We start from the raw sequence: 12,621 nt of genomic DNA on the forward strand, positions 1-12,621 counted from the left end.
TTGATATGCCACGTTATAACTATTCGCGGGCTGTTCTCCGTTTCCTTTCTTTCTCTAAAGTGGCCGCTTCTCTTCTCTCATAACCAGAGACCAGAAAACCTTGACCTTAAGTTGACTCACCGGGTACTCTCCCAATCTACTGCTCTCTATCTCGTATTCACTCATTTTTGCTTGCGAAAATTCTTCATAAACGACTTCGAGTATCGTCTCGCTGGATAACGATTACTTTATTTTATGTTTAAGGTTTAACAGTTTTTATACATTTGAGATTTCAATAATATAGACTGTGTGTGTTAAGAGGGTTACTATTTTTTTTTAAGAAATTTTTAATCTTTTGAAAATATATACTTGTGGAGTTGGTATTTTAATCTAGAGTGGAACTTAGGGATTTGAGTTCCCGCAGCAGTTAAACTTTTTTGCGCATTTGTTGGCTGAAGGAAACACCAGTAAAACCGTTTCTCGGCCAAAAGGCTGCTAAGTGATATCCTTGTGTTGTATTTGTTCATTTGATTGTAATATTCACTGAATATTATTCAGTTTGTTTGACGATTGTTGCTGGCAAGTGCTTGTGTGTATGCTTTGTTTTGTGGGCATTATTAAAGGGGTGAAATACTAGTATTGTTAGTTTTTTGGGTGTGTGTATTAATGTTTTATGTCTTCTTGCAGCTGTAGATTTGAATTTGTTGATAGTTGAGGAGTTTTGTGACTGTTGAAAATGGATATTGATTCTGATTTTGACAAATTGAATATTAAGTCAGCGGATGCTGATTTTGACAAATCAAAGAACACTATGGATGGAAGTTCGTCTATGCAGTTAGATTCAGAGGTATGTTGGGAATGAATATCTAATTTGTTTTGTCATTATTTCCTATATTATTTCTTCTCCTGCTCTCAGTCATAATATTTCATAGTATACTTTTTCTCTGGTTCGTTAATCTGTCATGGACATTTTTAACAAGAGAAATCAGTTTTGTTTATTGATTTCTTGAATCCTTGATCCTTAATAGGAGCTTTCTGAATCAATGGATAAATTGAATATTGATCAGTCTTCGTCCAGACAAGCTGGTTCTTCCTCAACAAACTTCAAAAGAAAACCAGTTGTCATTATTGTCGTAGGGATGGCAGGTACTGCTGTTATTTATGAGATAAGGAGTTCTAAACCTCTGGAAACCATGTTATGATTCTTTTATTTCAGTAATTTCTGCTACCTGCCCATTTTTAACAGGTATGCTTGGAAAATGAAGTGTATTACTAAAAGAAGATGAGTTTTGAGAATCATTACTTGTACTTTTTCAGGAAGTGGTAAAACAACTTTTCTTCACAGATTGGTTTCCCATACACAAGCTACAAATATCCGTGGTTATGTACTTAACCTTGATCCTGCTGTGATGACTCTTCCATTTGGTGCAAACATTGATATAAGGGACACTGTTCGGTACAAGGAAGTCATGAAGCAGTTCAATCTTGGACCTAATGGTGGAATCCTGACATCCTTAAACTTGTTTGCTACAAAGTTTGATGAGGTGAAACTTATCTTTGATCTTCTCCTTGAAAGTATTTCTCTGATAAGCATACATTTCTTTGCCATCATTGTGTGAAAAGTGTGTGTGTGCGTGTGTGCGTGTGTGCGTGTGTGTGTGTGTGTGAGAGAGAGAGAGAGAGAAAGAGATTGAAAAATTGTTAGGTTGGCTTTGGTGGGTAATGTATTGCTTAAAGAACATGTTCATTTTGCTAGAGAAAATGTTTCTGTTCTCATGTGGTTACTTTTTGGGTAATTGTACTATACAACCTCACAATGTTGTTTATGTTTATGCACTGGATTTTCAATCTACATTATTTTTTGTTTGTCTTTATGTTTCTAATGTATCCTTAGTTTATGTTCTCCAATTTCAGGTTATTTCAGTCATTGAGAAGCGAGCTGATCAGCTTGATTACGTTCTTGTGGATACACCTGGTCAAATTGAGATATTCACTTGGTCTGCTTCCGGAGCTATCATTACAGAAGCTTTTGCTTCAACATTTCCAACCGTAATTGCTTATGTAGTTGACACACCCCGTTCTTCTAGTCCAACTACTTTCATGAGCAATATGCTATATGCTTGTAGCATTCTCTACAAGACACGGTTGCCTCTCGTGTTGGCATTCAACAAGACAGATGTTGCTCAACACCAATTTGCTTTGGAGGTATAAACTTCATCTGTGTTTCATTTGTGCAGTCTTTTATCTCACACTCAATTATCCTCCTTTCACATTTATTTGCTTTTTATTCGGCATATTGCTGTGTGTCTACCTTCTTAAACAACCTTAAATCTCATTCAAGTACTTGAAAAGTTCAACTTTTTTTTTTTTTTCCTTTTCTTAGTGGCATTTTTAAAATCCTAGCATATGAGGGCTGTTCTTTAACTATGGAAGATTATGGGTTGAAAATTTCTTGAAGAAGCATTCATTCAGGGGTTCAATTGAAGGTTTTCACTATATTCAAATATTTGCCCACATTGCTCTTGGACCTGTGTGCCTATTTTAGATTTTGTTTTGTGTGCTTTGTGTGCTTTGTTCTGACATATATGACATGTGCAGTGGATGGAAGATTTTGAAGCCTTTCAAGCAGCAGTGAGCTCAGATCACTCATATTCATCCACTTTAACTCAAAGCCTTTCCCTTGTGCTCGATGAATTCTATAAAAATTTAAAATCTGTTGGGGTCTCTGCTGTTTCTGGAGCTGGAATGGATGCCTTCTTTAAGGCTGTTGAGGGGAGTGCTGAGGAATACATGGAAACCTACAAGTATTGCCTCAATTCATTTAATTTTGTTCCTTTTTCATTGCAACTGCTGTTGTCTTGATATTGTCTTAGGTTTTATTTAACATGTGAACCTTGACGGTTCAGGGCTGACCTTGATAAGAGACGGGCAGAGAAGGAACGTTTGGAAGAAGAGCGCCGGAGAGAAAACATGGAAAAGTTGAGGAAAGATATGGAGAAAACCAGAGGAGAAACAGTAGTCTTGAGCACCGGTTTGAAGGACAAAGGAGCCAGTAGAGACAGTATGATGGACAAGGAAGAGGAAGAAGAAGAAGACGATGATATTGAGACATTTAGTGAAGATGAAGATGTTATAGATGAGGATGAAGATGAAGAGATTGCCAGCTTCTCTTTTTAGTGCAATTCTTTTTAAGGCATAAATTTCTTGAGACAAACTTCATATACAACTTTCTTTTCCTAATTAATCTCCACTGGAGTTCATATGGGTTCTTTAGAATTGCGTTGCTAATGTCATTTAGTCTCTAGGATCTTTAGCGTCCGACAGGGTATTTTTCCTCCCTGCTGCTTGTTCCTGTCTATGTGAATATCCTTTATTCAACTTTATATACGTGCATGTGGTTTGAATTGGACCGCTGTAATTATTCAGTAGTATAATCGAACGGTATTGTGAAGCTTGATTTATGCTATAGGAGTGCTCTTTATGGCCTGACTGCTCTGGAACAGTGAACCCAAGCTTGGTTGGGTTATTAGTAGTTTCAACATTTTAAATTTGTTTACGAACTTCCCAAGCTTGGTTGATTGTGGTTAAACCAACAATAATAGAAAGATTCAATCATTCAAATCTCTCATTTGAACCCATTCTCAATAAATGAAATTCTTATCCCTGAACCGAACCGAAAGCGGAGTGCTTTTTGGCTGTCAGCGACTGTGACTGTCTGGTGGTGTTATGATTTAAATGGCCCCTGGAACAGTGGAAATCAGTGACAATATTCTCATTTGGATCTTCTTTTTTTTTTTTTTTTTTTTTTGCAATTCAATTAATTAAATCCCTAATTAGGAGCTATTAATTAATTTAATAATGAAAAATTCACTTCTGAATGTCAATTCTATCATATGAATTTGTTCAGATAATGAATTTGCTGGGGATAATTTATGTAGCAAAGAATTACAGGTGTAATGTTTTTTTGGAGTGGCATAGATTCTTGGAAATGGTGCTCAAGGAATCTTCTGTCTCTTTCTCATTGACACGTGAACCTTGTAAAAATTTTTACTAAAAAATTAATGGAAAATTGATTAGGATTATCATTAATTTATATCATATGGTTTTCATACAGTGAAATCATTAAACTATACTTTATAAATGGATTGGAATTGGACGGTTGGATTCCCTTAGAGAAAGTGGTTTTATAAATTGAAAAATTCTTATTCGAATGATTAATTTTTAATTAATTGAATTTGCTCTCTTACCGTATGCAGTTACCGAGTCAAACGCAGGATTGGATTTCCTAAAGAATTAATTTATCCATATCCTAATCTTTGATTTATCTTTTAATCCAAAATACTATCCATAATTTTTATATTTTATTTAAGTAGTATTTACTGTGTTGTTTTCATGTTTTCAAATTTAAAATTATTTTTTAATCATAATTTTGCCTTTTTTCCTTTTTTTTTTTTTTTTTAATCGTTATCGGCTTAAAAGCAATATAAAAGCAATACGGTCCTTTTCACGTTGCATTGTTAATTTTATTCTTCGTTTGTTTTCGTGACTCGTAAGAGTGAACGGTGAGGTAGCAGAGTCGTTCGTCGATAGATTATCAATGGCGAAACACGAAGAGCTTCCAATTCCGATTTACTCTTCTTTGGAGCCTGTTTATGGAGAGGGTTCTATGCTCGAAGAAGCTCAGCTTAGATTTGACAGAGTTAAGTCCAAGTTTCTCGAAGTCTTTGGACACTCCCCTGACGTCTTTGCTCGATCTCCAGGTCAAATATCGCTATCTCTCTCTCTCTCTCTCTCTCTCTCTCTCTCTCTCCAATTTTTTGTTTGGTAGCTGAGAAAAAACTTAAGGGAAAGAAATTGAACTTAATTCCTGGATTGCTTCAATGAAATTCCGTTTTCCAGCTCAGTTAAGAATTTTTTTGATTCAGGAAAAAGTCAAATGAATGAAAAAAATGGAATTTTAATATGGTAAATGAAAAAATATGTTCTTTTTTCTATCACTTTGTCGTTTTATGTTTGAGGTAAGATAAACTGTCGTGTTGGTGGATTGGATAATCACTGGAGAATTGATTGGCTGGTGTTTGATCGATATTTATATCTGAGCCGCAGGGAGAGTAAACCTCATCGGAGAACACATTGATTATGAAGGTTACTCCGTGTTACCGATGGCAATCCGGCAGGACACCATCGTGGCCATACGTAAACACGAAGCCGGAGAGGGTGAAAAGTTTCTACGAATTGCTAATGTCAATGAAAAATACACCCTTTGTACTTATCCTGCTGATCCTAACCAGGTCTTTTCTCTTAACTAATCGCTGTTTGTGCTTTTCATTTTTACTCTGCTTGATTAGCTAATGATACTGATTTTAGATTTTGGTAACAACATGGAATTTTGTGTTAATATGACCTAATTATTCCCTTATCTTCACTGTGCAGGAAATTGACTTGAAAAACCATAGATGGGGCCATTATTTCATCTGCGCGTGAGATTCAAAATTTGCACTTTTGTTTCTGTTCCTCTAACTGCCACAATGATTATTTCGTTGCTTTTGAAATAGATTAGTATGCTGATTTTTAGCTTCTGTGGTCTCCAGGTACAAAGGTTTTTATGAATACGCTAAATCAAAAGGAGTGGATGTTGGCGTTCCTGTTGGATTAGATGTTGTTATTGATGGAACTGTCCCAACAGGTGTATTTCTTTTCAGCTAATTAATTAGCCTTTTCAATACTATGAATTTGAGGTGATTTTTTTCTCACACAAGAGTAACTGGTTAATTGATCCAGGTTCTGGTCTATCAAGCTCTGCGGCATTTGTTTGTTCGGCGACAATTGCTATCATGGCTGCTTTTAATGTTAACTTCCCGAAGGTGTGCCACTCTTCCACCATTGTTGTATAAAACAAAATAATAAGCACTATTGAGTCCATTTACATGTCTTAAGTCTAAAATTTAATATTAAACTCGATGGTTTTATTTTAGATCATACGCAAGTTGCCTGATGTCTTTCTTTGGTATTATTCACAATTGCAAAATGCTCAACTTCTTCCATTAACATCTCTTTTTTGGATGTATTTTTGTTTACACAGAAGTGCCAAGAGGATTTTGATTATTCATATACCTATCCACTTTCTTGTCTTTCTTTTCCATTTCTCTCTCTTTTCCCCCTCTTTTAAATGATTTTGACCTTGTTCCTTCCTTAACAGAAAGAAATTGCGCAACTTACATGTGAGTGTGAAAGGCACATTGGAACACAATCTGGAGGAATGGACCAGGTTACACTTTTTTACTCTCGAAGCTGGATATATTTCTGTTGAATTGTGTTGATGCAGCAATTTTAACCTATTTTTCTAAAAAAGGTATTTGAAATTGCTCTAGTTGAGATGGATGCTGCTATGATTCAAGGACAAAAGTGACGTTTTTGTTTATGCAATCCACTATTATTTTAATATAAATCAGGCTAAAAGCTAGTTTATAATGAGATGCATCCAAAACAGAGCAGGGATTCTGACAGGCCAAAGGAATGTTTGGTATTATTGCTCATAGAATATCCTTTACTTGGCAGGCGATCTCTGTCATGGCTCAGGCTGGGTTTGCAGAGCTTATTGATTTCAACCCTATTCGTGCCACTGATGTGAAACTTCCTGCTGGGGGTACTTTTGTAATTGCACATTCTTTAGCAGAATCTCAGAAGGCAGTCACTGCTGCTACGAATTACAATAACAGGGTTGTTGAGTGTCGACTAGCTGCTGTAAGCATTATTTTCATGTGTATATTCCTGTTTTCTTCTAGCAATTGTTTCTTCTTTTCATTTGAATTCCTTTTTTAGGAAAATCTTCTTTTTATCCAAGTAAAGTGTAGTACTTAGGCTTTGAATTTGCAGTTTTAAATTATTATTTATGAAATTTTGGTCAAAACTCAAAAGTTTGAACCTTCTTTTTGTAAAAGAACGCTACCTTGCTTTCCTTCTTCCTTTCATCCTTCGAAAGAAGAGAAAAGAAAAGAAGAAAAGAGATCTATATGCTTGCACTTCTTCTAAATTTCCTTATATTTTGCCCTATATCTATGATATAATCTAAGACTTATGTTGCTCTTTTGGGATATTTCTTCAGATTGTACTCGGAATAAAGCTTGGAATGAAACCACAAGATGCAATATCAAAGGTGAAAACCCTTTCCGATGTTGAAGGATTGTGTGTATCATTTGCCGGCCGTCACAATTCTTCCGATCCAGTTGTTGCTGTTAAGGTATGTACTTTTTATTCACTTAGCTATTTAATAAAATGATTATGTTCTCATCTTGGTTGAGGTTAGATAATATGTTATGTTTGAGATGATTTCTTAATGCATACTTCTTGTGCATTTCTTCTTCTACCAAAATATCAGTGTATCATTCTTGCCTTTTCTCTGCAGGAACTTTTGAAAGAGGAACCATATACTGCTGAAGAGATTGAAAAAATCACTGAGCAAGATCTGCCATCAATTTTTAGCAATTCCTCATCTTCACTGGATGTGCTAAAAGCTGCCACGCACTTTAAGTTGCATCAGGCAATATTTCTATACGAATCATTATCATATTCTTAGCTTTTTTTGGGTCCAATGTTTGTAAATTATAGTTCAAGGACCTTAATTTTGAAATTTTGAACTGCTTCCTTTTTCCAGAGGGCTGCCCATGTTTACTCTGAAGCTAAGCGGGTGCATGCTTTCAAAGACACTGTGTCTTCAAATTTAAGGTGTGCCATTAAAACCACACTCGAGTCAATTCTATTTTTCATGAAGTTGAACATAGTAAAAATACATTGGTTAAGGGGGATGTTTCAAATTTCATATTTTTTCCTAATGATATTTTAATTTGTCAGCTCGTCTTATTCTGCCATTAGGACAGCTTAGAAATTTTTTTACTTTTGGAAATGTATGATATTTAAGAATACAAAGCATTTATTCCAGAAGAATTTTTTGGCAGTGAAGAGGACAAGTTAAAGAAGTTGGGTGACCTTATGAATGAGAGCCACTACAGCTGTAGTGTTTTATACGAGTGCAGGTACAAATTTGTTACAATTTGTTACTTTCACTTTCCAGAATGTGCATGAATGTTTATCAAGTCATCTGGACTCTGTAGACGTAAATATGCCACATTAGTAAGCTGCCTCTTTTAAAATGCTTGAAAGCACAAAAAATTAGAAGGATATGTATGTTTGGCTCTGTGCCTTCTGTAGAATGCTGACTATGTTTGCTTTTGGTATTCCCCTGCCGGTAACAGCTGTCCAGAACTGGAAGAACTTGTAAAAATTTGTCGGGAACATGGTGCCTTAGGCGCAAGGCTTACAGGCGCGGGATGGGGTGGCTGTGCTGTAGCTTTGGTGAAAGAGGCCATTGTTCCACAGTTCATCCTCAATTTAAAGGTAAATCTCATAACTTTTAACGGGAAATAACTTTTCTTTTTCAATTTTTAGAAAAAAGGCGTTGCCTTTCTGGGTTAGAGATTAACATTTAATATGTTGTTACAGGAAAATTTCTTCCAATCGAGGATTGACAAGGGCATAATCGGTAAAAATGATCTCGGTCTTTATGTATTCGCTTCAAAACCATCAAGTGGGGCTGCTATTTTCAAGTTTTAGCATCTATCATTTATTTGCTCAGTTAATGTGGTTTTATATTATGCCAAGAACATATCATTTAAGTCCAACTGAATAAAATTTGATTCATCCTACCAGTCATTTGTTTTAAGTTACTTTCAGTAACAGAGAAGCCAAATTAACTGTTCCAACTTCCAAGGAGGATATTTAAAAAAAAAAAAAAAATCAAGGTGGCCTGATGGGACAACACCCACATTGCAAATGCAATGTATTATCTTATTGGGCCACAGTGGATTGAGAAAATCCAAGCGCACGTGCTTCTGCTTCGAACCCAATTGCCCCATCATTGTTGAAGACCTAGAAAGGCCTAAGTGGCTACGTTTCAAGGGCTAGAATTTTTATATTATCTATATAAAAAGTTTCTAACATTATTACTTTGTGGGACATTATAACAACAGTGTTGTGCTATAAACTCAAATAGTTGTTGGGGTTCTGTATTGTCCCAAAAAGGCTTCCCACCTGCAAAACAACCAACGTTTTCAATTTAATTTGGATGTATGTATTGTCCAGGGTTTTGGATATTTCTCTCATGTGGGGTTGGTGGGATTGAGTCTACTACCTTCATAGGTGTTCCATAACACTTTTTGAATCCTAGTTACTAAAATAATTAATATTACCGAATATACGCTTGTTCTGAACATGCTCTTACCGTGAATTTGGATTTGGTTGATACTATTTTTCATAATAAGAGGTCTGGTTTTTTCTAATTCATCAGATTAGCAATGCATGAAAGGATGTGAAACGTTATTGACCATGTAAATAATAGGAGAGAAGAGAATGCAGGCAGTTAACTGCATTTGACTATAATTGGATTTGAATTTGTTAATAATAGATTGATTAAGGAATAAGAGATTGAAAAACACTCTTTTAAGAGAGTTAAATCATTGTTGTTTTATTGATGTATATATTTTAAAATGTTGCTGCCAAAGATAATTGGGATCCACTTGAATAATATTACTGAATCAACAATATCACGTATAGAAAAAAAAAAAATTCAGGTCTGAAAATTGTAATTAATTAAATTTAATGGATTAATTCAAATAAATATTAAATACCGGATAATATAATATTTTAAATAATAAATTAAAATAAGAGAGAACAGTATCAAGTGTCGGTGAAGTTTCTTTCCTGAACAGCATCACGTGCTTAATATCGGCCGTTACGCTGCAATTATATGGACACGCATAGAGAAAGACAGAGAAAGGTCCAGACTTTTGCTTTCTTTCCTTTTTAATTATTATTTTTATTATTTTATATATAAATAATAATTCCGAAAATCTCAAAATTTCTGTACTTTCCCGGTTATCCTCCTTCCTCTACCTGAAACCCTGCTCGTGTCCATTCCTTATCTCTCGCTCTATCTCTCCGGAACTCTCTTTTATAAATGTGTATATATATGGTATATCCAAAACTAAGTTCTTTTTCAGGCTATCATTTTCCTCGGTAGCCTCTGTCTCTGCTCTTGCCCACATTGGATCTGGGTATTTTCTTGCTTTCTCTTCAAGGTATTTTTCCACTTTTTATTGTTTTATGTTAAAGTTTTTCTTTTGGGCGCTGTCAATTTGCTTTTTTTTATTGATTACTTGTAATGCAATGTTTTGGTATGGTGGCTCTGTTCGTAATTGTAGTTCTGATTGGCTCAAATCTACGTTTTGTGGTGGGTTTATATATCTGCCCATTATATATTTCTTTTCTGTTGCTTTTATACGCCTCGACTTTTGTTCCTTCCTTTATTCGTAAGGTTTTCTTGATTCCAATGTTAAGGCCACGTTCTGGGTTTCACTTTTGTTATTTTTCCTATTTATTAACAGCCTTACACACTCTACATTTGGTGTGTGATTGATTTTCTATTTGTATTAATCATATGCAGGGTTTTGTTCAATATTGGGGTTCTCGTAGGAGATTGGCATTATTTGCTGATCTCTGGTTGATTATTACTTTATTGGTGGAAAGGCACAGGCTTTGAAGACTAGTTGCCTTGCAATTATTGAAGATCTATAGGTTTCATTGCAAGTTAAAACTGGAAAGTGTTGCTTACTTGATGAAGTTTGCTTTTCTATTGGCGCTGCTCGCCATAACCATAATTTGTCTTGTAAATTCACAATCCTGAAGTGGGTTGACTTTGAGGATTGAAGTTCATCTGGAAAGAAAGGAGAAGGTAATATTGGTAGCTAGAAATGGATTATAAAGATGGAGATTTTGATGTTGATCTAGAAAATGGGCTTAGAGTTAACGCTGAAGACCCACACAAAGACTACATTTCTGTTGTAAAAATTCAAGCAAAGGAGTTGCTTGGTAAGATTTATGGAGTCTTTGTTGATGGTACAATAAATGACGAGGAGGGATTGAATTTGTGTCATAATGCACCAAGTTCGAATGGAGTTTCCGTGGAACAAGTGAAGTTGGAAGGTGAGAAGACTGTTGATCATGCTGAGAAGAAAGTGGTAAAAGAGAAGCGTAAAAAGATGAGCAACAAAAAAGCTTCCAAGCCTCCTAGGCCACCAACAGGTCCAACGTTGGATGCTGCTGACCAGAAGCTCATCAAGGAGCTTACTGAACTGGCCATGTTGAAGCGTGCAAAGGTCGAGCGAATGAAAGCCTTGAAGAAAATGAAAGCAGCAAAGGCCTCATCATCTAATAGCAATACGATTGCTATGGTGTTCACCGTTCTCTTTTGTCTTGTAATTGTATTTCAAGGTAATTCATCAATCCCTCTTACTCGAGTAGACAATGGTTCGCACTCAAATAAGTGTGCAGGTCTTCTTTTGGAAATTTAAACTTGTGCACTAATCTTATAATTATATGCTTATTTGCCTAATCATGATGTTCAATGTTGGTTATAAATAGCGAGTTCTAAATTGTAGAAATGAATTTGAAAGAAGTTGGATCACTGTCTAGAATTTCTCTTTTCTTTCGTCTTTTTGTTTTTAGCAATTCTTTTTTTCTTTTTCTTTTTTCTTTTTTTGTTTTGCCTGCATTCTGGTTTGCAAATCATTTTTGTGAAAGTGCATTTGATCATTTTTGAAACAAGCATTCACAACAGTTCTCTGTTTCCTAGCTAGAAATCTCAACTGGATCTTCTTTATTTGAATGGTTTTTCTTTCTCTTTACCTGGCTTCATATATCATTGGAATTTGCCTTTACAGGAATGTCATCAAGAGTTGCGTCTGTAAATTTACCTGGATCCCCTGTATCAATAGAAACAGTGGAGAGTGGTTTAATTACTGTGCAGTTCTTTGGGAATCCATCCGCAAGTAATCAACCTGGTTCTGGGTCTCCCAAGTATGTTATTATTCCAATTTCTGGGAAACTACTTACCACATCAGTTTTATCTTTACCTACTTATTGTTACATCTTTAGTAGTAACCTAGGGATTTGTATGCATTTGCAGTTCTATAAAGCCAATTGCTGGTCATGATTCTCCTGAAATCTGAGAGGAGATACGGGTTAAAGCAGAGAAAATCTTGACGTTATGTCCAAGCTTACATTTGAGGAAGCATATTGCTAGTCCTGGTAGTTCTCATGCAAGCTTAATATAACTTGCACTTCTCGCATCAAGTGTCCTCTGAAATTGAAGTTTGGTGGGTTAAATTATTCCCTCTTTGTACACTGTTTTAGGATGGGAAGTGAGTTAAATTACCAAACTAGTTTCTTAAGTGGCTTCTGAAGGAAAGTAGAGCCATGTATTTAGGCCATGCCACTTTTGCATGTACCGAGTTGCCTCCTCAGCAACAAATCCAGCCAAACTATGTAATAGTTTGTTATATAAGATTGCTCAGGAAATGAAATTCAGAATTTAGTTGTTTGCCAACTATTTTTTTGGTGAAATAACTGCCTTGCACATTCTATTCTGCAATCTGCCTATATATAGTTGTTTTGTATGTTTGCTGAGCTACATGGCATGATATTGGTGAGTACCTATGGATAACGGATCTGAAAATGCTATCTGTGGATCTGTATATTTGTGTGTGTGCATGCAAAAACTAATTTTGTAGTGCAGTTATAGTGTTTTGG

The 12,621-nt window shown here is 35.4% G+C and overlaps 3 protein-coding genes across 3 annotated transcripts; all 3 read left to right on the plus strand.

Moving 5' to 3' along the window:
• The first annotated feature begins 2 nt into the window (after window positions 1-2).
• QQT2 (P-loop containing nucleoside triphosphate hydrolases superfamily protein) lies at window positions 3-3,440 on the plus strand. The gene is made up of 7 exons (XM_012228721.4): window positions 3-123; window positions 667-826; window positions 1,008-1,125; window positions 1,297-1,523; window positions 1,894-2,184; window positions 2,578-2,783; window positions 2,886-3,440. Exons 2-7 carry the CDS (start codon window positions 716-718, stop codon window positions 3,154-3,156), a joined length of 1,224 nt encoding a protein of 407 aa, XP_012084111.1. The 5' UTR covers window positions 3-123; window positions 667-715; the 3' UTR covers window positions 3,157-3,440.
• Window positions 3,441-4,496: 1,056 nt separating this feature from the next.
• Window positions 4,497-8,684, plus strand: GALK (Mevalonate/galactokinase family protein). Its single transcript, XM_012228722.4, has 13 exons — window positions 4,497-4,739; window positions 5,086-5,270; window positions 5,413-5,459; window positions 5,571-5,665; window positions 5,761-5,843; window positions 6,179-6,247; window positions 6,538-6,723; window positions 7,085-7,219; window positions 7,385-7,519; window positions 7,634-7,704; window positions 7,935-8,012; window positions 8,232-8,373; window positions 8,479-8,684. The coding sequence occupies exons 1-13, from the start codon at window positions 4,577-4,579 to the stop codon at window positions 8,587-8,589; spliced, it is 1,500 nt and encodes a 499-aa protein (XP_012084112.1). The 5' UTR covers window positions 4,497-4,576; the 3' UTR covers window positions 8,590-8,684.
• Window positions 8,685-9,833: 1,149 nt separating this feature from the next.
• On the plus strand, window positions 9,834-12,418 carry LOC105643567 (uncharacterized). Its single transcript, XM_012228723.4, has 4 exons — window positions 9,834-10,112; window positions 10,478-11,304; window positions 11,754-11,889; window positions 11,999-12,418. The coding sequence occupies exons 2-4, from the start codon at window positions 10,785-10,787 to the stop codon at window positions 12,039-12,041; spliced, it is 699 nt and encodes a 232-aa protein (XP_012084113.1). The 5' UTR covers window positions 9,834-10,112; window positions 10,478-10,784; the 3' UTR covers window positions 12,042-12,418.
• The last annotated feature ends 203 nt before the right edge of the window (window positions 12,419-12,621 follow it).

The sequence above is a fragment of the Jatropha curcas genome, chromosome 7 (genome assembly GCF_041381405.1).
Source record: "Jatropha curcas cultivar XTBG-Jc1 chromosome 7, XTBG_Jcur_1.0, whole genome shotgun sequence".
In the NCBI taxonomy this organism is placed as follows: domain Eukaryota; kingdom Viridiplantae; phylum Streptophyta; class Magnoliopsida; order Malpighiales; family Euphorbiaceae; genus Jatropha; species Jatropha curcas.

What these genes read in the sequence shown, in the direction of transcription:
- LOC105643567 (XM_012228723.4), top strand. Translation starts at nt 10,785, where the DNA reads ATGGATTATAAAGATGGAGATTTTGATGTTGATCTAGAAAATGGGCTT. An exon ending in TCTTGTAATTGTATTTCAAG is followed by an intron (nt 11,305 to 11,753) that starts GTAATTCATCAA and finishes TTGCCTTTACAG; the next exon opens with GAATGTCATCAAGAGTTGCG. An exon ending in CCTGGTTCTGGGTCTCCCAA is followed by an intron (nt 11,890 to 11,998) that starts GTATGTTATTAT and finishes ATGCATTTGCAG; the next exon opens with TTCTATAAAGCCAATTGCTG.
- QQT2 (XM_012228721.4), top strand. Translation starts at nt 716, where the DNA reads ATGGATATTGATTCTGATTTTGACAAATTGAATATTAAGTCAGCGGAT. An exon ending in CTATGCAGTTAGATTCAGAG is followed by an intron (nt 827 to 1,007) that starts GTATGTTGGGAA and finishes GATCCTTAATAG; the next exon opens with GAGCTTTCTGAATCAATGGA. An exon ending in TATTGTCGTAGGGATGGCAG is followed by an intron (nt 1,126 to 1,296) that starts GTACTGCTGTTA and finishes GTACTTTTTCAG; the next exon opens with GAAGTGGTAAAACAACTTTT.
- GALK (XM_012228722.4), top strand. Translation starts at nt 4,577, where the DNA reads ATGGCGAAACACGAAGAGCTTCCAATTCCGATTTACTCTTCTTTGGAG. An exon ending in TGATGGAACTGTCCCAACAG is followed by an intron (nt 5,666 to 5,760) that starts GTGTATTTCTTT and finishes TAATTGATCCAG; the next exon opens with GTTCTGGTCTATCAAGCTCT. An exon ending in ATCCAGTTGTTGCTGTTAAG is followed by an intron (nt 7,220 to 7,384) that starts GTATGTACTTTT and finishes TTTTCTCTGCAG; the next exon opens with GAACTTTTGAAAGAGGAACC.